Here is a 26,012-nt window from a genome sequence, read left to right on the forward strand (position 1 = left end):
ATTCAACAAATAACTATTAAACCCCTATGTGCCAAGCACTGTGCTAGGACATAGTCACCTATTTTTAAATATAATATACTGTGTCATATCTCATGCTATATACTATGCATAATATATAATAATTGAGTTCAATTTTTTGGTAATACAGGTGTATTAATGAGAAAAAAAGAATTATTTGGGGGGAAGTGGATAAGTGTGCTTAACTGGAATTCAAAGTACTCTCTTTCAATAAACTGATTATAAATATTCTACTTTGTGAAAAAGCATTATTGGATCAGAGCCTTACACAACTGCCTGTGTGGCTAAGTTGGTTGAGCATCTGACTCTTGGTTTCGGCTCAGGTTATAGTCTTGGCTCATGAGAATGAGCCCCATGTTGGGCTCCATGCCCACCACTGAGTCTGCTTGAGATTCTCTCCTTCTGTCTCTCCCCCTCACTCACTCTCAAATAAACAAATAAATATAAAAATAGGCAGCAAGACATAATTTGAGGACTTCTGATGTATGTAACACTGTATAAGGCATATAGGGTCTAGTTCTCATGAATTCTGGTTTGGGACAGAGGTTTTTATGAGCAAATACAATTTCCTCATCTGCAAAATGGGGATATCAATATATGAATCTACCCTGCAAGGGTTGGGTGAAAATTCACATAGGTACAAAGGTGATTCTTCTTATTATTTATAAAGGACAGTACTTAGGAGAATAATAACATAAAGTAGACAATCAACAGAATACAGCTTTGATTTTCCCTACAGTCATTAGAGAAAAGATGTCTCCATGCTCAGCACATCTTCATTTGTCTTCCTGTTTCACATAAAGTCACCTATTTTTACCTTCAGAATTTAATTAATAACTTACCATCCCAAGAAATACTTTTACAGTTTTTGTGACATGGTAACTTCTATTAACTAAATTACCATAATAGTATCTTTTATAGAACTTAAAAATTAGGTGACAAATGTAAGCTTCAACAGTATCTTAGATATTATCTTCAATAGTACTTTTACTCTTGAAGCCAGTATGTCAGGCACTACAAGGAGTGCATTTCATACATTATTTCATTAAATTCTCAAAATTCTGCAAGATAAATGGTGGTTTCTCAGTTCTGTAAGATCACATTTTCTCAGTTTTACAGATCAATCGACCTGGGTTCAGATAAGTGAGATAAAGTTTCCTGAGATCAACAGAACTAACAAAGAATGGAGCCCAGATTTTCTAACACCAAAACTTTCTTTCCAATCAAACTTTGACTTAGTAACAAATTTAGTAAATTTGTTCAATGTTTATCATCAAGTTATTTCTTTTTTGTTTTCTTTTTAAAGATTTTATTTATTTATTCATGAGAGACACAGAGAGAGAGGCAGAGACACAGGCAGAGGAGAAGCAGGCTCCGTGCAGAGTCTGACTTGGGACTCAATCCTGGGTCTCCAGGATCACACCCTGGGCTGAAGACGGCGCTAAACCGCTGAGCCACCTGGGCTGCCCTCAAGTTATGTTTAAAGTAAATAATTAAATGTACTAATATGAGAATTTCATCATTCTATTTATAGTTTCTACAGAAAAGAGCACATTTTTTATAAAAATGAAAGAGGAAAAATACTTTTGGCAAGCAATTTTTGGAAACCCTACTGAGTTTTCTCATCAGATTATAAATCCCTTATTAATATAATAAATCTGTGTTAGCTTTCTACTGCTTCATAATAAAACACTACCTTCTTCAAGAACGGCAAATGTGCTGAATCCTCATGCTTCGAATATTTCTACCTTCTTCCTGCCTCTTTTGTTCTTAAAGGATAATGGAATTTACACTGGGCCCACTGAATAATCCAGGATAATCACCCTAATTTAAGGTCAACTAATTAATAAATTTAATTATATTCATAAAGGCCCTTTTGCCATTTAACATACTCATGAACATAACACCAAGGAGTGAAGACACAAGGGTAAAACTTCTGCTTACTGCATAACCCATATCAGCTGTTCCAACTGCCTTCCATCAAAATTACTGAGTGGATCATTTCTAGTTATGCTTTCATGTTGAGAATTTCCTACCTTATGACTTTGGGTTACTTGTATTTTTTACATTATTTTCCTAAGCATTACTGGCTAGAAGAAAGGAAAGAGAGAAATGCTTTTCTATTTTTTGTGAGTCATAATCTTTATCACAAATACTGAAAAGAGGAGAAATTTTTAAATATATTTGCATACTCCAAAACTATTTTATTCTGGATACCACACACTCTGCCTGCCACTATATTTATGTTTACCTACTTTGCTTTTCTGCCTTTACTGAACTCCAGACTCAAGAATATATGTCTCATACATCCCCTGAAGTGCCCTACTGAGTCCTCTACAGAGCATGACATCAAAAAATCTTTACTGGACAGATGAAAATGGGCTGGCATTAGCAGCTATGAGTTCTTAGCTAACTACAGTTATGATTATATTCTGTGTTTAACTGAATTATTTTAAGGCAACTTCCAGCTTTTCTATTAGATTATTCTGCTCCATCTGTTACTCATGCAGTGTTTCAGGGGTCAGAGGAAAAGAGCCAGCAAAAGAAAGTAAGAAAGCACAACTAGAGATAGAAAGAAACCGGGCAAAGCTGAGAGAGATTTAAAAAACATTCAACTCTGTGAAAGAATGATAAAAATAGGTTTAGTAAACAGATTTGAGGAATGTTCACTGGATGTTACAATATGGCAAGGCTTCTTTAGACATTTTTGGTGGCACAGTGGAGGCAGAAATGTGGTAAGATTCAGTAGGAAGTAAAAAAAAAAGTGAACAAGGCAAATGTGGGCAATTATGGAGAAGCTTGATTATTATAAAATGAACTTATAGTTTTGGTTCAGTATTACTATTTTCAAACAAAATGTTATTAGTCAAAAGTTTTCAAATAGATATTCTCTAAGTATTAACAGAATTCAAAGAAGAGTATCGAAGTAGATGTTATCATCACAACAATCATGATGGTATGGAGTTTCAAATTACATTAAAATCTATGTTATCCTCTGAATTGGAATAGTAAGGGAAAAATTACAGCACAGTTTTTCCTTCTAATGTTTTAATTTTGTAGCTTACCAATTACCAAACACTAAGCAATTACATCAGTAAATAGGGTTGTTTTTCCTGCAGTTTAAACATACGTTCAGAAGAAAATAGATCTTTTATTTACTTTAAAAAATTAAAGCACATTACTGATGAAGTGGACAATTTCCATTTACAAAAATTTTGCTTTTCAAAGTGCTTTCACAACTATCATTACTACCTGATAATCCCTACAATTGGGATTCTGGGCTGTCTCCTTTCTCAATATTAATGTTTTTGTTTTTAATTTAAGTAAATCTCTACACTCAATGTGGCACTCAAACTCACAACCCCAATATTCCTCAAATTTTAATTGGAAGTTTGTCACAAAAATATGAAATTAGAACTTTTTATTTTTTTAAGATTTTATCTATTTTAGGGACGCCTGGGTGGCTCAGTGGTTGAGCATCTCCCTTTGGCTCAGGGCATTATCTCAGAGCTCCGGGATCGAGTCCCACATTGGGCTCCCTGCATGGAGCCTGCTTCTCCCTCTGCCTATGTCTTTTCCTCTCTGTGTCTCTCATGAATAAATAATATCTAACAACAACAAAAAAGATTTTATCTATTTTAAAGGGAGAGTGAGTATGCATGGGAGGAGCAGTGAGGGAGAAGAGAATCCTAAGCAGACTCCACACTAAGTATGAAGCCTAATGCCAGGTTCCATCTCAGGACCCAGAGATCACAACCTGAGCCAAAACCAAAAGTCAGATGCCCAACCAAGAGTGCCACCTAGGTGCCTCTAGAACCCTTGATTCTTATTCCAACACTACTTAGCCTCAGGTCAGGAAGTTACTACAATTAGAGTCCACAATAATTTACAAAAACATACTATAATATAATCAAAGCTTTAATTATTCCACCAAATACTTATGGAAATGGTAATACCTAACATGCTTGAATCACTTAAGGTTCTACGAAACAATATAAATTAAGAGAGATCTGGAACCCCAGGAAAGATAGATTGTAAAGATAATTCTCATTTCATAAAACAAATGTGCTCCTAGAAAACTACACATAAATGCAATTTTATTTATTTTTAAAGATTTTATTCATTTATTCATGAGAGACACACACAGAGATAGATAGATAGATAGATAGATAGATAGATAGATAGATAGATAGGCAGAGACACAGGCAGAGAGAGAAGCAGGCTCCACATAGGGAGCCCGATGTGGGACTCGATCCTGGGTCTCCAGGATCATGCACTAGGCCAAAGGCAGGCACTAAACCGCTGAGCCACCCAGGGATCCCATGAATGCAATTTTAATAAATTCTTATGTTGAAGGAACTATGTAATTTCTGAGAGCAGTTATTTTCAACTCACCTTCCATTTTTTTTTCACCTTCCATTTTTATTGATCAACCACTTCCAAGAAAATATTTCATAGAATGTTATAAAATGAACTGTGTCCTCTCAAAATTCTTATGTTGAAGCCCAAACCTCCAAAGTGTCTGTGTTTGGAGGTAAGGCCTTTAAAGAGTTAATTACGATTAATGAGGTTTTAAGAATGGGGCTCCATAAGATTGGCATCTTTGAAAGAAGAGACCCTAAGCCCCCTCCCTACAGGAAACACAGAGGAAAGGCCAAGTAAGGGCACAGTGATGACAAGGACTAGCATAAAGTAGAATGAGAGCAATCAGCAAATATGTCAACACCTTAATCTTGGAATTCTAGCCTAAAGAACTGTGAGAAAATACATTTCTGTTGTTTAAGCCACACAGGCTGTGGTATTTTGTTATGGTAGTCCCAGCAGACTAATACGTGGGTTTGGAAACATTTCTGGGGAAACTTTAGGGCTTTATGAAAAACAATTTGAAAATTGCTGTGCTAAAGAAATTTCTTGTACTGCAAATAACCACAATGTAATTAATGTTTTATGTGCATTGAACACATAATTCTCAAAGCAAATGAAGATTAGAAGTGTCTATTTGTTTCATAATCATAAAGAAGGACTTCTTTATACACTGAAACGAAATTTTAAATGTCAAACCATGGAGTGCTTGGGTGGTTCAATCAGTTGAGAAGCCGACTCCTGGATTCAGCTCAGGTCAAGATCTTGGGGTCATGGGATCCAGCCCCCACTGGGTTCCACGCAGGGTCTGCTGAAGATTCTCTCCCTCTTCTTCCTCTCCCTCCTCCTCCATCCTTTCCCCAACTCATGCACATGTGCCTGCTCTCTCTTAAATAAATAAAATCCTTAAATGTCAAATCACTGCAACTATGATAAAAATCCAAGTCAACAAATGTATCAATGGTTAAAACAGATTAGTGTAATAGATGATCAATAAGACACTGATGTTCCTCACATGTTTATCAGATGGTCTATAAAAGCTAATCACTTAGGACTGAGAAGTAAAACTAAATGCTTTTACATAATCTGTATAAAAGTGCTTTACAAATTAGCAGACTATATATATGTTCACTATTACAATTAAAATCCGGAATATTTGCCAGAAAATAATGATAATGATAAAATGAGGACATATTTTAAATTTCATGAAAAGTTCATGGAATGAATTTAGCAAATATATGAAAAGAACTAATGAACCAGAAAAGCATTAATTCTGAGTGGTAGGAATATGGACATTATAATATTCTTAGTTTTTATCTATGCACTTCCCTTTTTTTCTATATTAAAAATAAAAAAGAGGCTGTGGGAAACCTTTTTCCCAGCATCATTTCCTTAGAAATATCACAAGGGGGCACCTGCATGACTCAATCTTTAAAGTGTCTGCCTTAAGCTCAAGTCATGATCCTGGGGTCCTGGGATCAAGACTGGCAGCCCCCTCACCCCCGCCCCACATGTGGCTCTCTGCTCAGTAGGGAGTCTGCTTCTTGCTCTCCCTCTGCTCCTGTCCCCTTGCAGGTGCTAGCTCTCTCTCAAAATAAACAAACAAAATCTTTAAAAAAAGAAAGGAAGGAAGAAGAGAGAAAGACAGAGAGAGACAGAAAGACCAACCTCAAGGTTGGTCTTCAAATTGAGGAAATTCCAGAGCTATGTTTGATTCTCAAGTAACTACAACTCAATCCAAGGAGGTATGTGAAACATAATTTTAAGCAGTTTAGTATTGGTCAACCTTAGCCTTTCTACTAACCTAGATCTTCGGGCCCCCTAAATTAGGATCAGTGGGATTCTTTTGAATAAATAGTTTAAAATTCTCCTGGCATCAAAGAAAGCTTAATGTATCTATGAAATTACTCTTAGAAGAATCTAAAATAATAGGTACTAAAAATTGATATCAGATAAAACTGCATTTTTTAACAAGTCTGAGCACCTACCATTAGATAGCAAAACAATGAAAAACTCGCACATTCCTCTAACTTAACAGAATTTGCATCCTAGTGTAAGGCTGAATAAAATGGAAGCAAGGGGAGCACATATGAGAAGATAAATTGACACTTACAAAAACAGTGTATGTATATAACTTCACATACTCTAGCCACGTACTATATGGCCCACAAAGAAATAACTTAAGGAGAACTACAAAATACTAAGGAAACACAACATCAGGCACACTAAGTAAGAAAGACACTGAGACAGTCACATACATACACAGGGCTTTCTGCAAGGTAAGTGTTTACTCATTCATCCATTTACTGACTCAATAAAAACTTACTGAGCAACAACTAAGTGTGAGGCACTAGTTCAGCTATCAAAAATGCCATAGAAAAATGATAAAAATTCTTGCCCTCAGAGAGCTTTAATTCTACTGGAGAAGATGGACTTAAAAAGTAAAACTGGGGATCCCTGGGTGGCGCAGTGGCTTGGCGCCTGCCTTTGGCCCAGGGCGCGATCCTGGAGACCCGGGATCGAATCCCACGTCGGGCTCCCGGTGCATGGAGCCTGCTTCTCCCTCTGCCTATGTCTCTGCCTCTCTCTCTCCTCTCCGTGTGTGTGTGACTATCATAAATAAATTAAAAAAAAAAAAAAAGTAAAACACTGTGCTGAACCTAAGATTTCTTCTGTATTTATAAAATTGAGATGAGAGTGATCATTAACCAAATGCCTCATTGATGCGGATGAGGTGCAGAGGGCTGAAAGTTGTGTCAGCTGATTAAAGGAAAGAGAAAATAAAGTGGAGTGAAACCAAATGGGCAGTGTGAACTACCCACTCCTCCTAAGCAGATAAATAAAGGGACTGCCAGAAAATGCACTTTCACTTATCTGGTACAAGGAAATATGTGGCATAGTCTCTTATTTATTGTTTAAAAAAAAAAAAAAGTAAAACTGAAGATTTTAGAGAGTGTTATCTACTACAAGGAAAATAAAGCAAGGTCATATATGAAGATACTGATAGAAGACTCAAGAGCAAGGCTTACTTTAAATAGTCATTCAAAGGAACAAAGAGCCAGAAAGAGGAGGACAATTCTGGAAGCCAAAAATCATTCTGAAAGGGAGAATATAGTATATACTGAGATCAATAGAGAGAAGAGCAAGTCAAGAACCCAGAGGAGAAAACAGGAGCCATCACATCAACAACTCTGTTGCCATGTTAAGAAATGTATTTTCTATTTAGAAGACAACAAGGACTCCCATATTAAGGACTTACAGCAAAGGAGAAAAATCACTCTGATTTTCACTTTATCACTGTAATTGTGCTAAGTGGTCTAAACACAGGGAAACCAGCCTGGAGTTTCTTATAATAATCCAAGTAAGAGACAATGGCATCAACTAGAGCAGAGACAGCAAGGGTTGTATAGAATGAACTGAGAGAAATTAAGCAGGCTAAATCAATCAGGACCTGGTAATATACTAAATGTGAAGGACACACACACACATGAACAGAATGATGATCAGGTTTTTTATTTTATTTTTAAAAGATTTTATTTATTTATTCATGAGAGACACAGAGAGAAGGCAGAGACATAGTCAGAGGGAGAAACAGACTCCCTGCAGGAAACCCAATGTGGTACTTGATCCCAGGGCCCCAGGGATCACGACCAAAGGCAGATGGTCAACCACCGAGCCACCCAGGCATCCCGACGATCAGGTTTGTTTAAATGACTAAAAAGACAACAGTTTACCAACTCATTTACCAACCTATTTACCAACCCAAGGAACAATAAAACCCTAGATTACAAAAACCTTCAGTTGACCCTTGAACAATGCAGGCATTAGACAAGCTAATCCCCATGCACTGTTAAAAATGAACATATAAAAAAATGTGCATATAATTTTGACTCCCCCAAATCTTAAATACTAATAGGCTACTACCAACCAGAAGCTTTATCTATAACACAAAAAGTCGATTAACACACATTTATATTAGATGTATTATATATTACATTCTTAAATGAGGAAAAGAAAACTTTAAGAAAAATCATAAGGAAGTGAAGATACACTTACAAGTACTATACTGTATTTAAAAAAATTCTGCATATAAGTGGACAGGTGTACGAACCCATGTTTTTCAAAGGTCAATTATACTACAAATTTAACATCAAATCTACCCAAGTTCTGATTCTCTATTCTCTATGGCTAAGAATAAGTATTTCTCTTTGGGTCTTTTTTTTTTTTTTAAGATTTTATTTAAAAAAAATTTTTTTTAAAGATTTATTTATTTATTTATTTATTTATGATAGACATAGAGAGCAAGAGAGAGAGGCACAGAGACACAGGAGGAGGAAGAAGCAGGCTCCAGGGACAGCCTGACATGGGACTCGATCCCGGGACTCCAGGATTGTGCCCTGGGCCAAAGGCAGGTGCCAAACCACTGAGCCACCCAGGGATCCCCCTCTCTTTGGGTCTTAATGTCTTCATCTGTTGCCATTTAACTTCCTGAACTTGGGCTACTGCTGGCCACTGTCTGCAGTCATGTCTATGCTGATGCCACTGCTGCTGAAGGGCCTGACAGGCCTAAACCAGCAGTTCCTGGTACTGTGTGTCCAGGTCCATTCCAAACTACCATGGGAGTAGCTTGGGACCCTGCGTGTCACCATTGGGCTCACCTGCCTTCCTATGTTTCCTCTTGTCATCATCAGGCTGGGTCCTGTCACATCTGGAGACCTACAAGAAGTGGGAGTGAAGAGGGCTGTATACTCCCTCAACCTGTGACCTGACCACTCTGGCCTGATCATGTCTGCTACATTCCTGACAGTCATGTCCTTCAACTACAGTGACCTCTTCTGCAATCATGACCTCTTGATTTCTCCATGGTGACATGCTGAGACCAAATATATTGGTTTTTAAGGCGCTGCTCAGTAGGGCCCCCTAATAACAATAAAGTCTATTTAAATCTTGAAAATAGTATCTTTATCTGCTAAATCAAGAGCTCTGAGAGAAAGAAGTCAGGATTTAGTGTGGGAAATGAGGAGTGAAGGATGATACTTATATTTCTGGTTTGGGTAAGGAGGTGGAGGTATTGGTGCTATTTAACCAAAGGTATCAGTCAGGATAGTCTAGGTTATGCTTCAGTAACAAATAACCCTAAATCTCAACCATTCACAACAGGAATTGGCAAACTATGGCCCATAGACTGAATGCTTGTTTTTGTAGATGAGGTTCTATTAGAACACAGCCATATCCATCCATTTAGGGATTGTCTGCAGCTGTGACAAAGACTATAAAGAACAAAAGTCTAAAATATCTAGTATCTGACCCTTTAAGAAATGGTGTGCTGATCATTGAGTTACAGCAACAAAAATTTATTTCTGGCCTATATGTTGATGACAGGTTAGCAGTGGCTCTGTAACCTATCATTTTCACCCCAAAATGGGCAGCACTGACTTAGTAAAAGATTCTGCATACAAGTCATCGTAGTGAAGGGATCAGAGAATATGTAGAATACTCACTGCTCTTAAAGCTTCTGCTGGGGGCTAGGGGAAGGAAGCTTCTGCTCAAAAGTTTAACATTGTAACTTTTTGCATTCCAATGACCAAAAACAAGTCACATGACCATGCCTGAATTCACCAGCAGGGTGATATATAATCTTCACAAAGGAAGGGAAACCAAGTATTTTAAGTTGCCCCAAACAAATCTGTTCCCCCTGCCCCATTTCCAGAGTTTATGCCACTGATATTCTCCAACCTACTTTACAAATAAGTATAATCATGTGACTGTGCTCTTCCTAATGGAACAAGAAAAGTGAAGAATGCAAATTCTGCCTCATTTCTTTTTTTTTTTTTTTTTTTTTTATTTATGATAGTCACAGAGAGAGAGAGAGGCAGAGACACAGGCAGAGGGAGAAGCAGGCTCCATGCACCGGGAGCCTGACGCGGGATTCGATCCCGGGTCTCCAGGATCGCGCCCTGGGCCAAAGGCAGGCGCCAAACTGCTGCGCCACCCAGGGATCCCAAATTCTGCCTCATTTCTTAAAAGAAAATTGTTTGCTCTATACTTTTCTTTCGCCTTCCTGCAGCTGAAGCACATTCTACAACATAAAAAAGCAAAATACTCTGTGGTGGAGCAATAAAATGTAGAGAATCTGGATCTCTGAATAACCTCATTGAACACAGTTGTCCCAGGGGGTAGAAAAGTCAGATTGTTTAATAGAGACAAATAAATTTTTTGCCTATTTAACCAAGTATATTTTTGAATCTCTTTCTTATAGCAATTTAGTCTCTATCTAATGTTGATTCATCAGCATTTTTTAATGAAGGTGTTCAATATGTAGTTGAATACACAAGATTCAGAATGAAAATATAAGTCATTAACACATAGGGGTGTAAAGTCTTGGGAACAGACAAGAATATCCAAGGAGAATATAGAAAATGAGACTAGAGGAAGGTCTGGAACAAAAAATATAAAAGCTTTCAAGAGCTTAGACAAAAAAGATCTGGGAAAGGAGATTAATGGGGTAAAAGGAAAATCAGGAAATTACTGTAGGAAAGAAGCTAAAAGAAGAGTATTATAAGGAAAGGTCAGAGAAATTAAAAAGATGTGAAAGTATCACTTTTTATGGATTCACTTCTCATGGATGCCCTACACTCCTCCTCCTTCAGCTTTGGTTCTGAGCCAAATCCAGTAACTTTATGTTAACAAACAGAATACGGCAAAAGTGATAGTATGTTGTAGCTAAACCGTGGTTACAAAGAGATCGTGACTTTTGTCTCAGTCCCTCTCTCTCATCCAATGGCTCTGCTGCAATGTGTTAAGCAGCCCTATGAAGAAGCAACGCCCTACATAATTGCCAATGCTCTGAGGTGCTGTGTGGACAAACCATGACAAGAAACCAAATCCTGTCAATAGCCATGTTACTGAGATTGGGAGAGATTCTCCACCAGTTTAGCCTTCAGATGAGAATGCATGCCAGGCTGACAGCTTGACTGTAGCCTACTGAGAAACTCTGAGCCAGAGGTATCCAGCTAGGTGCCACTGAAATTCCTAACACACACACACACACACAAAACTGCAAAAGAATAAATGTTTGGTGTTCATTTTTTTGTAATTACAGTTAGATAACATACAGTGCTATATTAGTTTCAGGTGTACAATATAGGGACTCAGCAATTCCATACATCACCCCATGTTCATGATGAAAAAAAGTCACTCCTTAATACTCACCACCTATTTAACCCAAACTTCTCCTGGTTCCCCTCTGGTAACCATAAATTTGTTCTCTCTGATGGAGTCTTTTTTCTTGGTTTCTATATTTCCCTTTGCTTGTTTGCTTTCTGAATTCCAAATATGAGTGAAATCATATGGTATTTGTCTTCTCTGATTATTTCACTTCGCATTATACTCTCTGGCTCCATTCATGTCATTGCAAATGGTAAGATTTCATTCGTTTTTATGGCTAAATAATATTCCATGGTGTGTTCATACACCACATTTTTATTCATTCATCTATCAATGGACACTGGGATGTTTATCTTGGCTATTGTAAATAATGCTCCTATATAGGAGCATATGCACAGGGGTGCATGTATACGTTCTAATTAGTGTTTTTGTATTCTTTGGGTAAATATCCAGGAAAGCTGTTGCTAGATCATATAGTAGTGCTATTTTTAATTTTGTGAGGAAGCTACATACTATTTCCACAGTGGCTGCACCAGTTTGCATTCCCACCAACAATGCAAGAAGGTTCTTTCTTCTTCACATCCTCACCAATACCTGTTGTTTTTTGTGTTGTTGATTTTAGCCTTTCTGACAGGTATGAATATCTCACTTTAATTCTGATTTGCATTTCCCTGTCAGTAAGTGATGATTAACATCTTTTCATTTGTCTGTCAGCCATCTGTATTTCTTCATTGGAGAAATGTCTGTTCATGTCTATTTGCCCTTTTAAAAAAATTGGATTGGTTTTTCAATGTTGAGTTTTTATAAGTTCCTTATATATTTTGGATACTAACCTTTTATCAGATATGTCACGTGCAAACACCCTCACCCACAGGATGGAATGGGTCCATTGGGTCCTTTGCTGTGTGGAGGCTTTTTATTTTGATACAGTTTTTTTAGTTTTGTTCACTGGGTCCTTCGCTGTGTGAAAGCTTTTTATTTTGATATAGTCCCAATAGTTTATTTTTGCTTTTGTTTCTCTTGCCTTAGAAAAGAAGTTGCTATGTACCATGTCAAAGAAGTTACTGTATTCTCTTCCACTTTTCTATAGTTTCAGGGCTTACATTTAGGTGTTTAATCCATTTTTAATTTTTTTTTTTTGTATAAGAAAGTGGTCCAATATCATTCTTTTGCATGTTGTTGTCCAGATTTCCCAACACCATTTGTTGAAGATACTGTCTTTTTCCCACTGGATATTCTTTCCAACTTTGTCAAAGATTAATTGATCATATAATTTTGGTTTCATTTCTGGGTTTTTTGTTTCATTAATCTATGTCTATTTTAGTGCTAAGGACTATGCTGTTTTGTTTTGATTAGTACAGTTTGTAATACAACTTGAAACCAAGAATTGTGATGTCTCCAACTCTGTTTTTCTTTTTCAAGGTTGCTTTGGTTAGTCAGGACCTCTTGTGGTTTCATACAAATTTCAGACTTGTTTTCTTTAGTTCTGTGAAAACTGCTGTTGGTATTTTGATAGTGATTACATTAAAGGTGTAGATTACTTTGGGTAGGTTAGACATTTAAAAATATCTGTTCTTCCAATCCATGAGCATGGAATGGCCTTCTACTTCTTTTTTTTTTTTCTCTCTCTTTCTACTTCTTTAACGTTATCTTCAATTTCTTTTATCAGTGTTTTATAATTTTCAGAGTACAGGTCTTTTACCTCTTTACTTATTTATTTATTTTATTTCTAGGTATATCATTATTTTGATGCAATTGTAGATGGGATTATTTTTTAATTTCTCTTTCTGCTGCATTATTATTCGTGCATAGAAAAGCAAATTTCTGTATGTGGATTTTGTATATTCTGAAAATGAATAAAATTCATTTATCAGTTCTAGCAGTTTTTTGGTGTAGGTTTTCAGGTTTTCTAGATATAGTTATCATGTCATCTGTAAATAAAGTTTGAGGTCTTCCTTAACCAATCTGGATGCCTTTTATTTCTTTCTGTAATCTGATTCTTGTGGCTAGGACTTCCAGTAAGTACTATGTTGAATAAAAGTGTTGGGAGTGTAAATCCTTGTCTCATTCCTGACTATAGGGGAAAAGCTCTCAATTTTTTCCCATTGATGATGTTTGCTGTGGGTTTTTCATATATGGCCTTTATTATGTTGAAGTATGTTTCCTCTAAAACTTTGTTGAGACTTTTTATCATGAATGGATATTGTACTTCTCAAATGCTTTTTCTGTGTCTACTAAAATGATCATATGGTTTTTATACTTTCTCTTGATATAATGTGTCATATTGATTGATTTGCAAATACTGAACAACCCCTGCAATCCAGGAATAAATCCCACTAGAACATGATGAATGCTTTTTTTTTTTTAATGTATCACTGAATTCAGTTTGCTAATATTTTATTGAGGTTTTTTGCATCTATGTTCATCAGGGATATTGGCCTGTAGTTCTCTTTTTATTGGTGTCTTTACCTGGTATCAGGATAATGCTGGCCTCACAGAATGAATTTGGAAGTTTTGCTTCCTTTTCTATCTTTTGAAATAGTTTGAGAAGAATAGGTATCACCTCTTCCTAAAATGTTTGGTAGAATTCGCCTGTGAAGCCATCTGGTCCTGGAATTTTGTTTGTTGGGAGGTTTTTGATCACTAAATCAATTTTGTTGCTGGTAATTGGTCTGTTCAAATTTCAAATTGGTTGTTCAATTTGTTGGCATATAGTTTTTCATAATATTCTTTTATAATTGTTTGTAATTCTGTGGTGTTGACTGTTATTTCTTCTCTCTCTTCTCTGTCCTTTGTGATTTTGAGTCCTTTCCCTTTTTTTCTTGCTTAAGTCGGGCTAGAGGTTTATCAGTCATCGATTTTTATGAAAGAACTGTTTCTGGTTTTATTAATCTGTTCTTTTGGTTTTTGTCCTTTGTTTAATTTCTATATAATTTATTTCTACCCTAATATTTATCATTACCTTCCTTCTGCTGGTTTTAGGTCTTGTTTGTTTTACTTTTTCTAGCTCCCTTAAGTGTAAGGTTAGGTTGTTTGGGTTTTTTGTTGCTTCTTAACATAGGCCTATATTACCATAAACTCCCCTCTTAGAACCGTTTTTGCTGCATCCTATAGGTTTTGGACCGTTTTCTTTTTCATGCATTTCGATATATTTTTTAATTTCTTTTTTTATTTCCTGGTTGACCCATTCATTGTTCAGTAGCATGTTATTCAGCCTCCCTGTATTTGTGATCTTTCTAGATTTTTTCTCCTGGTTGATTTCTAGTTTCACAGCATTATGGTCAGAGAAGAAGCATGGTATGACTTCAATCTTCTTCAATCTGTTGAGACTGCTTTTGTTAACTAATATGTGATCTATTCTGAACAATGTTCTGTGCACACTTGAAATAATGTATATTCTGCTGTTTTAGGAAAGAATGTTCTGAATGTATCTGTTAAATCCATACGCTCCAGTGTGTCATTCAAAGCCACTGTCTCTTTGTTGATGCTCTGTTTGGATGATCTGTCAACTGATGTAAATGGGGTGTTAAAGTCCCTTAATATTATTGTATGACTATTGATTAGATGTAATGTCTGCTGTTAACTTTGTATGTATGTGGGTGCTCTTATGTAGAGTGCATAAATATTTATAATTGTTATAACTTCTTGATGGATTTCCCTGTATTTATATTGTGTCCTTTGTTATGCCTTTTTACAGTTTTTGTTTTAAAGTTTGTCTGATATAAATATTGCTACTCAAGCTTTCTTTTGACATCCATTTGCATGACAGACGTTTCTCCATTCCCTTTCAATCTGTAGATGTCTTTTAGTATAAAATGAGTATTTTACAGGCAGTATATAGATGAGTCTTGTTTCTTTAATCCACCCTATAACCTTATATCCTTTGACTGGACTATTTAATTCATTTGCATTTTCTAATGCATTTTCTAATTTGCATTAGTGATAGATATATATTTAAGGTCATTTTATTTGTTTTGTGGTTGTTTCTAAAGATTTTCTCTGATCCTTTCTGGTCTTTTACTGATTTTTTTGCTGATTTTCTTTAGTGATATATTTGGTTTTCTTTCTCTTCATTCTTTCTAGGTTTATTGGTGGTTTCGGATATATGGCTACCATTAGGTTTTTCTACAATCTTTTGTGCACATAGTAGTCTACATTAAGTTGATGGTCATTTAGGTTTGAACTCACACTTTTTCTTCTCTTCTCCCTAGATTTTAGGTATGTGTTTACTATTTTTTTTAAAGTAGGCTCCATGCCCACCATGGAGCCAAATATGGATCTTGATCTCATTACCATGAGATCAAGATCTGAGCTAAGATCAAAAGTCAGATGATTTAATGACTGAGCCACCCAAGTGTAGATATATGTTATTATATATACTTATATATATATGTATACATAATAAATATTATATATATAATAACATAAAGATTTTACTTATTTATTCAAGAGAGACACAGAGAGAAGCAGAGACATAGGCAAAAGGAGAAAAAGGCTCCCCCCAGGGAGCCTGATGTGGTGCTTGACCCCAAGACCCCGGGATCACAACCTGAGCCAAAGGCAGATGCTCAACCACTGAGCCACTCAGGTGTCCCTATGTTATTATATTTTATAATTTTTATGGATATCTTAATTGACTTTTTAGAAATATTCATTTTTACTGCTTTTGTGTTTCCTATCTTTATAGTGTCACTTTTGGTCTCTCCTTTCCATTCAGAGTCTCCTTTAATATTTCTTGCAGGTGTGGTTTAGTGGTCATGAAACTCCTTTACTTTTTGTTTATCTGAGAAACTACCTCTCCTATTCTGAATGATAGCCTTGTTGAATAGAGTATTCTTAGATGCAGATTTTTCCCACTCAGCACTTTGAATGAATATATCACACCAATCACTTCCTTCTAACTTGCAAAAATTCTGCTGAAAAATCTCCTGCTAGCCTTATGGGTTTCCCCTTATAAGTTACGTACTTCTTTTGTCTTGCTGCTTTGAAGATTATTTCTTATCACTACACTACACATTTAATTATAGTATGTCTTGGTTTGGATCTGCTTTTGTTGATTTTGATGGAATTCTCTGTGCCTCCTGGATCTAGATGTCTGTTTCCTCCCCCAGATTAGAGAAGTTTTCAGCTATCATTTCTTCAAATAAATTTTTGGCCCTCTTTTTTCTTCTTCTGGAACTCCTACAGTACAAATGTTATGATTTTTGATGAGCAACTCAATTTCCTAAGTCTATTCTTGTTTCATGTAATTCTTTTTTCTCTCTTTTGTTCAGCTTGATTACTTTCCATTACTTTGTCTTCTAGGTCACTAACTTGTTCCTCTGCTTCCATCCTGCTATGCATTCCATCAAGTGTGTTTCTGATTTTTTTTAAGCCCTTTATCTAGTCTATGTTATTCCTTATCTCTGCTTTAAAGGTCTCACTCATGTCTTCCACTTTCTTTTCTCAAGTCCAGTGAGCATCTCTGTGATTATTGTTTTAAATTCTCTATCAGGCATGTTACTTTTATCTGTTTCACTTATGTCTCTGGCTGTGCCTTGTACTGTTCTTTCATTTGGGATAAATTTCTCTATCTCCTCATTTTGTCTGTCTCTCTGTATCTGTTTTTGAGTTTCAAGAAAGTCAGCTATGTCTTCTACTCTTTAAAGCAGTGACTTGGGATCCCTGGGTGGCGCAGCGGTTTGGCGCCTGCCTTTGGCCCAGGGCGCGATCCTGGAGACCTGGGATCGAATCCCACGTCGAGCTCCCGGTACATGGAGCCTGCTTCTCCCTCTGCCTCTCTCTCTCTCTCTCTCTCTGTGACTATCATAAATAAATAAAAATTAAAAAAAAAATAAAGCAGTGACTTTACAAAGAGGAGGTCTTGGAGTACCCTGCAGTGCAACGTCCCCTATTCACCAGAAACTGGCACTTCAGGAGAGTATCCTATGTATTGCTTTTTTACTGATATCATTTTGATAACTAATAATGCTGAACATATTGTTATATGTTAATCAGATATTATGGACTTCCATTTTGTTAAACTCTTTATCAAATTTTGATTTCTAACAAAAGCAAGACCTGAGATGAGTTCAAACAGTTTAGTTGAAAAGTGATCCAAGGAAAGCCTCAAAGAGCAGACACACAAATCCAAACAACTGCAGAACTTCTTTCATATTGGTGAGCAGCCACAGTATCAAGCTGGAGTACTCTGCTTCTTTCTTTCATGTCTCTTTGTCTTCTTTGTACCAGGGCCAGTTTCAGACTTCACACAGAAAACTTCAACCAACAGACATCAGGGAAAATATGGTTTGGGATGCACTGAGCATTAGGCACAGCTCAGAGAATGTTAGACTTGATATTCACTGTTTCACCAGCAAGGTTCTGAGGTCATTTCTCATGAAAGCAATAGATAACTAATACAAAGCAGGAAAGGGAGGATGGGAGAAAGCTAATGGAGAACAAAGAATTAAGGAAAAGTTTACTGTTCTCTAATAAAATAGTAGAGGAGCACCTGGGTGGCTCAACTGGTTAAGCGTCTGCTTTCAGCTCAGGTCATGATCCTGGAGTCCTGGGATTGAGCCACACACACACCAGGCTCCCTGCTCAGGAGGGTCTCCTTCTCCTTCTCCCTCTGTCCTTCCCCCATGCACTCTCTATCTCTCACTCACTCTCTCAGATGAATAAATAAAATCTTTAAAAAATAAAATAAAATAAAATTAGTAGAGACTTTATCATTCAAAAAGGATACGGTGGGATCCCTGGGTGGCGCAGCGGTTTGGCGCCTGCCTTTGGCCCAGGGCGCGATCCTGGAGATGCGGGATCGAATCCCACATCGGGCTCCCAGTGCATGGAGCCTGCTTCTCCCTCTGCCTGTGTCTCTGCCTCTCTCTCTCTCTGTCTGTGACTATCATAAAAAAAAAAATTAAAAAAAAAAAAGGATACGGAAAAAATATATATCTGTACCTAAGGTATGTGAATGTTGTGCATACACTTTATTAATAGGGGAGCAAAAGTCCTAATAATCAGGAAAAAAGGGAAAAAATCAGAAAAGAGAGTAAATATGAAATTAACAAACCTCACTAAATACCCAAGTAGAATAATTATATTTTAATATTGAAGGGCCTTTACACACATGCACACACACACACACACACATTAAGTGACGCCATAAAACAAGTCTCAACAAAATTAACTGGATTAAAATCAAAGTATGTTCTACATAATGGAATGAAATTAGAAGCCAGTAAAATGAAAAGGTATTGCCAAAATTTATAAGTATGTGGAAATTAAACAATGTACAACTAAATAATCAATAAGTCAAAGAAGAAATCCCAAGAGAAACAGGAAAATAGTTTGAGATGAAAGAAAATTAAATATACCAATTTATAGAATGAATCTAAAGAAAGGAATAAAGATATAAAGCTGAAAACATCTACATTAAAAAAAAAAGGAAGATCTCATATCAATAACCTACACTTCTACCTTAATGCCAGAAAAGAAGAGCAAACTAAACCTAACACAAATGAAAGGATAAAATAGAAAAAGTATAGGGAAACTCAACAAAACCATAAAGTCGCTTTTAAAAGACCAACAAAATTGGGGTGCCTGGGTGGCTCAGTCAATTAAGTGTCTGCCTTTGGCTCAGGTGAGTCTCGCATTGGGCTCCTTTCTCAGCGGGGTGTCTGCTTCTCCCTCTTATCCCGTTTGCACTTGCTCTCTCTCTCTCTCTCTCTCCCTCTCAAATAAATAAAATCTTTAAAAAAATAAAAGATCAGCAAAATTAATAACCCTATAGCTACGTTGACCAAGAAAAAAAAAAGAACATACAAAATTAGTAAAATAAGAAAAGAGGGAATATTACTACTACCTTTACATAAATAAGATTATAAATGAATACTATAAATAAATGAATGCCAATAAGCTAGATAAAACAATTTCGTAGAGAGACATAAACTACTGAAATTGACTCAAAAGAAACACAAACTAAACTGACTTATACAAGAGACTGGGGATCCCTGGGTGGCGCGGCGGTTTGGCGCCTGCCTTTGGCCCAGGGCGCGATCCTGGAGACCCGGGATCGAATCCCACGTCGGGCTCCCGGTGCATGGAGCCTGCTTCTCCTCCCTCTGCCTGTGTCTCTGCCTCTCTCTCTCTCTCTCTCTGTGACTATCATAAATAAAATAAAATTCTTAAAAAAAAAAAAAAAAATACAAGAGACTGAGTAAACAAAAACAAAACTTCCAACAAAGAAAAGCCCAAGCCCAGATGGCTTCATGGCTAGATTCTAATAAATGTTTAAAGAATAAACATCAATACTTCATGAACACTTACAAAAAAATACAGGAAATAATTTGCAACTAATTTTATGAGGCCACAGACATCTCAAGAAAACAACACATTAGTATCCCTTGTGAATACAGAGACAAAAATCCTCAACAATAAATTAGCAAACCAAATCTAGCAATACATAAAAAGGTTTATGAACCGTGACAATGGGATTGACTGCAGTACTGCAACAGTTTCAACATATGAAAATTAATCAAAGTAATACACCATGTTAATAAAGGAAAAAAACCACAAAGTTGTCTCAATAGATGGAGAAAGAACATCTGACAAAATTCTAATACCTTTCATGTAGTTGGACCCCTATCTTATAAAATAAACAAACATTAACTTAAAAGAGATTATATATCATGATAAAAATACTAAACATACTAGGAAGAGACCTTTCTTAACTTGAAAAAGAACACTGGTGAAAAACACATATCTAATATCATTAAATCTTAAAAGACTGAAAAACTTCCCCCTAGGGTCAGAAACATGACAAGCATGTCTGTTTTCACCATTTCTACACAACAGTGTACCAGAGGTTCTAATGAGAGCAATTATGCAAGAAAAAGAAATAAAGGGGCTCTAGACTAGAAAGGAGGAAGTAAAACTACCTAGATTTGTAGATGACATAATCTTAATCCACAATAAAACTATTTAAGCTAATAATCAAGTTTGGCAAAATTGCAAGATACAAGATTTCTTCATATTAGCAATGAATGATCTGAAAATGAAATTGAGAAAACACATTTATAATAGCATCAAAACCAAGAAAATACTAAGAAATTGAACAAACTGAGTGTAAAAACTGGACTCAGAAAACTACAAAATGTTTTTGAAAGGAATTAAAGACCTAACTATTTTGAAAGACATCCTATTTTCATGGATCAGAAGACTTATTTTTGATAAGCTGATACTCCCCAGATTGTATCTAACCCTACATATTATATCTAACTCTATCTAAATCATAGCTAGCATTTTTGCAGAAATTAACAAGCTGATATTCAAACTCATTACAAAAATGCATGAGAAAACAGAAAAGCCAAAACAATCTTGAAACAGAGCAATTTCAAAATTTATCACAAAGTAATCAAGACAGTATGGTACTAGCGTAAATGATAACATATAATAAGACAATAAAATAAAGACTTCAGAAATAAACCCTTATATTTATGGTCAACTGACTTTCTACAAGGATGTCAAGGTAATCGAATATGGCAAAGAATAGTCTTTTCAATAAATGGTAATGCAACAACTGGATAACCACATGCAGAAGGATGTAGTTGGATCCCAATCTTATAAAATACACAAAAATTAACTTAAAAGAGATCTTAGATCTAAACATAAAAGCTAAACGTACAGAACTGTTAGTATAGACTATAGGATTATATCTTCATGATCTTGGGTTGGGCATGGTTTCTTAGTTATCACACCAAAACACTTAAAAAGAAAAAATATATTAGATTTCATCAAAATTAAAACTTTTGTGCATGAAGAAAGTTACATAGAAAGTAAAAAGATAAAAAAAAAATGGGAGAAAAACATATGGACACCATATAACTGGTAAGGGTCTAGTATGCAAAATATATAAAGAGCTCTTAAAACTCAAGAACAGGGGATCCCTGGGTGGCTCAGCGGTTTGGTGCCTGCCTTTGGCCCAGGGCGCGATACTGGAGTCCCGGGATCAAGTCCCACATCGGGCTCCCGGCATGGAGCCCGCTTCTCCCTCCTCCTGTGTCTCTGCCTCTCTCTCAATCTCTGTGTCTATCATAAATCAATCAATCAATCAATCAATCTTTAAAAAGAAAAAAAAAAACTCAAGAACAAAAAGACAACCAACTAAACAATGGAGAAGGATAAGAGCAGGCATTTTTCCACATTTCCCCAAAGATATACACAGCCAACAAGCATATGAAAAGAATGCTGAAACATCATTTAGTCATGAGTAAAATGCAAATCAAAACCACAATGGGAACTCACTTCATACCCACCAGGATGGTTAAAATCAATCAATCAATCATAAATGTTGATGGGGAAGCATGTGGAAAATCTGGAATCCTCATAAATTCCTAGTGGTAATATAAAATGATGCAGCTTTGAAAAATAGTCTGGCAGTTCCTCAAACAGTTAATTACAGAATTATCATATGACTCAGTAATTCTATTCTAGATATAAGAAATAAATCACATGTCTACCCAAAAACCTGTAACTAAGTATTCATGGTAGCATTTTTTATTAAAGAGCCAAAAGGTAGAAACAAGCCAAATATCATAAACTGATAAGTGGATAAATAAACAGTATATCCATATGATTGAACATTATTCAGGCATAAAAAGGAACAAAGTACTGGGGTATCTGGGTAGCTCAGTCAGTTAAGCATCTGACTCTTGATCTCAACTCAGGTCTCAATCTCAGAGCTGTGAGTTCAACCCCTGTACTGAACTCCATGCTGGGCATGGAAGCTGCTTAAAAAAAAAAAAGGAAGAAAGTATTGATTCATATTTTAACAGAGATGATACTTGAAAACATGCTAAGTGAAAAAGCCAAGACGGTCAAGGCCACAGAGTGTATAATTCTATTTATATGAAATGCTCAGAATAGGAAAATTCATAGAATCAGAAAATAAATCAGTAGCTGTTAAGGACTAGGGGAAAGGAGAGTAATTCTTAATGAGTATGCAGTTCCTTTTTGGATGAAAATGTCTGGTTTAGACAGTGATGATAGCTGTATCACCTTGTGAAAACACTAAAAAGAAATGAATTGTGTACTTTCAAAGGGCAAATTCTGTTATGTGAATATAACTCTACTTTTATTCTTTTATAACTTTTTTATTAAAAAAAGATTTCATTTATTTATTCATAAGAGACAGAGAGAAGCACACACATAGGCAGAGGGAGAAGCAGGCTCCTCACACGGAGCCCAATACGGATCTCAATCCTAGAACCCCAGGATCACGCCCTGAGCCAAAGACAGGCGCTCAATCGCTAAGCCACCCAGGTGTCCCTATAACTCTATTTTTAATAAAATCATCTCATTTTATTTCTCACATTTTATGAAGAAATTGAGACACAAAGGAGCAAAATAGATTATCCATGGTTCTCAAGTTTGTTTAGAGATAGAATTAGTATACAAGATATTTCTACCTAAATTCTCAGAACATGTGAACAAACAAAACCACTTTAATAAACAGTTTTATTTATAAGAGGCTACACCCTCTAAGATGTTATGGTAAAAAAAAAAAAAAAAATCAATGTCCTGAAATTCCAGCATCTCTTTTTAAGCTCCAGAACCTTATTCTTAATCATTAATAAATATTCTGTTAAAGGCAAAACAGCAATTTCACTTGAATTTTTAAAGCACTTTGAATAGTTAAAAACTTGCTCAGTTATCATTTATACTTTAATATTTTTCAGAGATTTCATTCAACCTTAATTATTCAGGCTTTTAGAGAATCTCATTGCATCAAATTTTTGAAATGTTGAGCCAACTTTGAAGTGCTCCAAACTTGTAGAAAAATACTGGAAAATATTGGGTTTTTCAAAAGTTAAAACACTACTATCACTGAGAGTTTGGGGTCTATATCTCTTCTCTTTAAATGTGAGAAAAACTGTAGCTTCTTCAACCAACAGAAAATGGTGAAAGAGATCTTTCTAAATTCCTTGCCCAGAGAAATCAGTGAGCTGATTAAAATGATTATTATTTCACGTCACTTAATTTGGAATGGTGTGTTTTACAGCAGATAAATGGAAAAGCACATGTGACTTGTATGATAAAAGCAAACAACTCTTGTTCCCTGATGGTTCTTTTTTTCATAATACTCTAAAGTCATATATACACCTCCCCACCAAAGAAAGCAGATATGAAAATACAAGGGTATATAAACACATATATATTTTTTTTAATGATAAGAAAATTACATAGTTTTTAAAGTAACAAAAAATATCACCTAATACTCTGGCATGTTATAGAATTCAAAATGCTCCCAAATGATATCATGGAGGAAGGTACATACAATTTTAAAAGTTTGGATGCAATTTCAGACAATTTTTCCTCAATGGTCTTTCCTGCATAGGATTTATCGTAAGGCAACACTTTTCTGAATTCCCAGGGTGTTTTTACTGAGGATAGGTTTGGCCTTAATTTTGAAGTCTCCTACACTTGACTTAAAGGTGTTATGACATTTTACCTTTTAAGTAACAGACCAATTCTGGCTCTATCTATATATTCTGTGTGATTTCAAGGAAAAACAACTTTGCCTTATCTATGTCTTACTTGACTTGATCAGATTTTAAGGATTAAATGAGAGAAGACATGAAAACTCCTAGGCACAGTGTCAGGTGTAAAAGAGACAGAATACCCCTGAAACCTAACCTTAGGACTAAAGACTATGGCTTAATAACTGCAGAAGAGAATCACATACTGATAGTAATTATATGGATTTCTAAGTCATAATTTGCAACTTTAAGTAGACCATTTTAAAAGTTAAGCATATTTTGAAATATCAATTTATGCTATATACGAGTAATATTTCAGTAACAGAGGTTAATTTTTAACATTTACCTTGATCAAATATTTTTCCCATCTGTCTGCTGTAACAGATTTGCCAATCTTCCTCATCAACTTCAAATGGAGCTCCACCAATTCTTTTGGTACTTAAAAGAAAGAAAAAATACTGTCAGCCAGCAAAATAAAACATTTATAAACATTCAAGATGATAAAAAAAGAACTCTTCCCAATCCCGAGTGCTTTTTCAAAATAGATGATGTTGGTTTTAGCTATCCTTTAGACCCTGAATCAGAAAAGACTAAACAAGGACAAGAAATAACCCGAGACTACTCTTTCAAAAATCAGCAGGAACATTCATTCACGTTTTCTTACAAAGTATTATCCAGTAAGAAGGAACTTGAGGGGTGTCTGGGTGGCCCAGTAGGTTAAGCGTCTGCCTTCGGCTCACGTCATGATCTGAGGTCCTGGGATTGAGTCCCACACTGGGCTCTCTGTTCAGCAGGGAGCCTGCTTCTCCCTCTGCCTCTGACCTTCCACCCTGCTCGAACATCTGCTCTCTCTCTCAAATGAATAAATAAAAAATCTTTCTAAAAAACGAACTTAAATGTAAACTAAATTTTTGATAATGATGCATCAATGTAGATTCATCAATTCTAACAAATGTACTTCTGTGGTACCAGGGTATGGACAATGGGGAGGTTCCATCTTTTGGGGAAAAGTGTATATGTGAACTTCTGTTATCTAAAACTGTTCTAAAAAAATAAAACCCATAAAAACATTAGATCGAGTTAATCATACAACTAAAATTTCTACTAGTGCTTGTTTCTCTTAACACATATTTGGATAATTTACTTAGATAGCAGACCAAGACACAGATTCATAGAAAAGAATCAAGGAATACAAATTCCAAGTTGATGGATATTTCAGAAATAAGTCTAGTGGTTTTCAAACTATTTCACAAAACTACTCTTTCAACCTATACCTCCTTTATGTGCTACAGCTCTTTATAGCATCCCTATAAATCTTCACTTGACAAACTTCAGGGACAGAAAATTGACTTAACTTTCAAAGTTCTAGTTATTAGAAAGTTAGCCTTTTACATGGTCAAAATCTGCCTTCCTACACTTTCCTTCTCTGGTTCTTATTCTTGTTCTCTAATTTCAAAGACAATAATTTCAATTCCTCTTCTGTTAGAACCTTCAAATATTTGAAGGTTCCCTCAAATTTTCTCTTCTAAAAACCTTCTCTCAGATTTTCTCTTCTAACTGTAAACAACCAGAGTTCCATATATCTCTTGGGCATTATCTGATTATCTTGTTTAATTATATGAGTCAGACTTGAGGTAAATAAAGGACACACATACACACCTATCAAATTTAGCATATCCCAAATACCACCAGTAACCTAAGAGAAATTGGAGGTATACTCTCTAAAAATTTAGGTTCCATAATCAAATACATTAGAAAAATACTGGATCAAAAAAAAAAAAGTTGTTTTGTTGTTGTCGTTTTCTACTGTAGAACTTCTTGATGTCTTTATTGATCTTAGGTGCATTGTGAATATCCAAGAAAAGGATATAATCTGTAACATTACCTAATATATTTGATCATGGAATTTTGTGTGAAATACACATTATTCTTTTTTTGTTA

General features: G+C 35.7%; 1 protein-coding gene across 2 annotated transcripts in view; it reads right to left on the minus strand.

Annotated features, from left to right (window-relative positions):
* RSF1 (remodeling and spacing factor 1) overlaps positions 1–26,012 on the minus strand; it is a 152,750-nt gene that overhangs the window by 84,041 nt on the left and 42,697 nt on the right. For both annotated transcript variants that reach the window (XM_026010426.2, XM_026010425.2), the window contains exon 2: positions 24,418–24,509. In XM_026010426.2, coding sequence (XP_025866211.1) covers positions 24,418–24,509 — 92 coding nt within the window. The remainder of the gene's footprint in view (positions 1–24,417; positions 24,510–26,012) is intronic.

The sequence above is a fragment of the Vulpes vulpes genome, chromosome 11 (genome assembly GCF_048418805.1).
Source record: "Vulpes vulpes isolate BD-2025 chromosome 11, VulVul3, whole genome shotgun sequence".
Lineage (NCBI taxonomy): Eukaryota > Metazoa > Chordata > Mammalia > Carnivora > Canidae > Vulpes > Vulpes vulpes.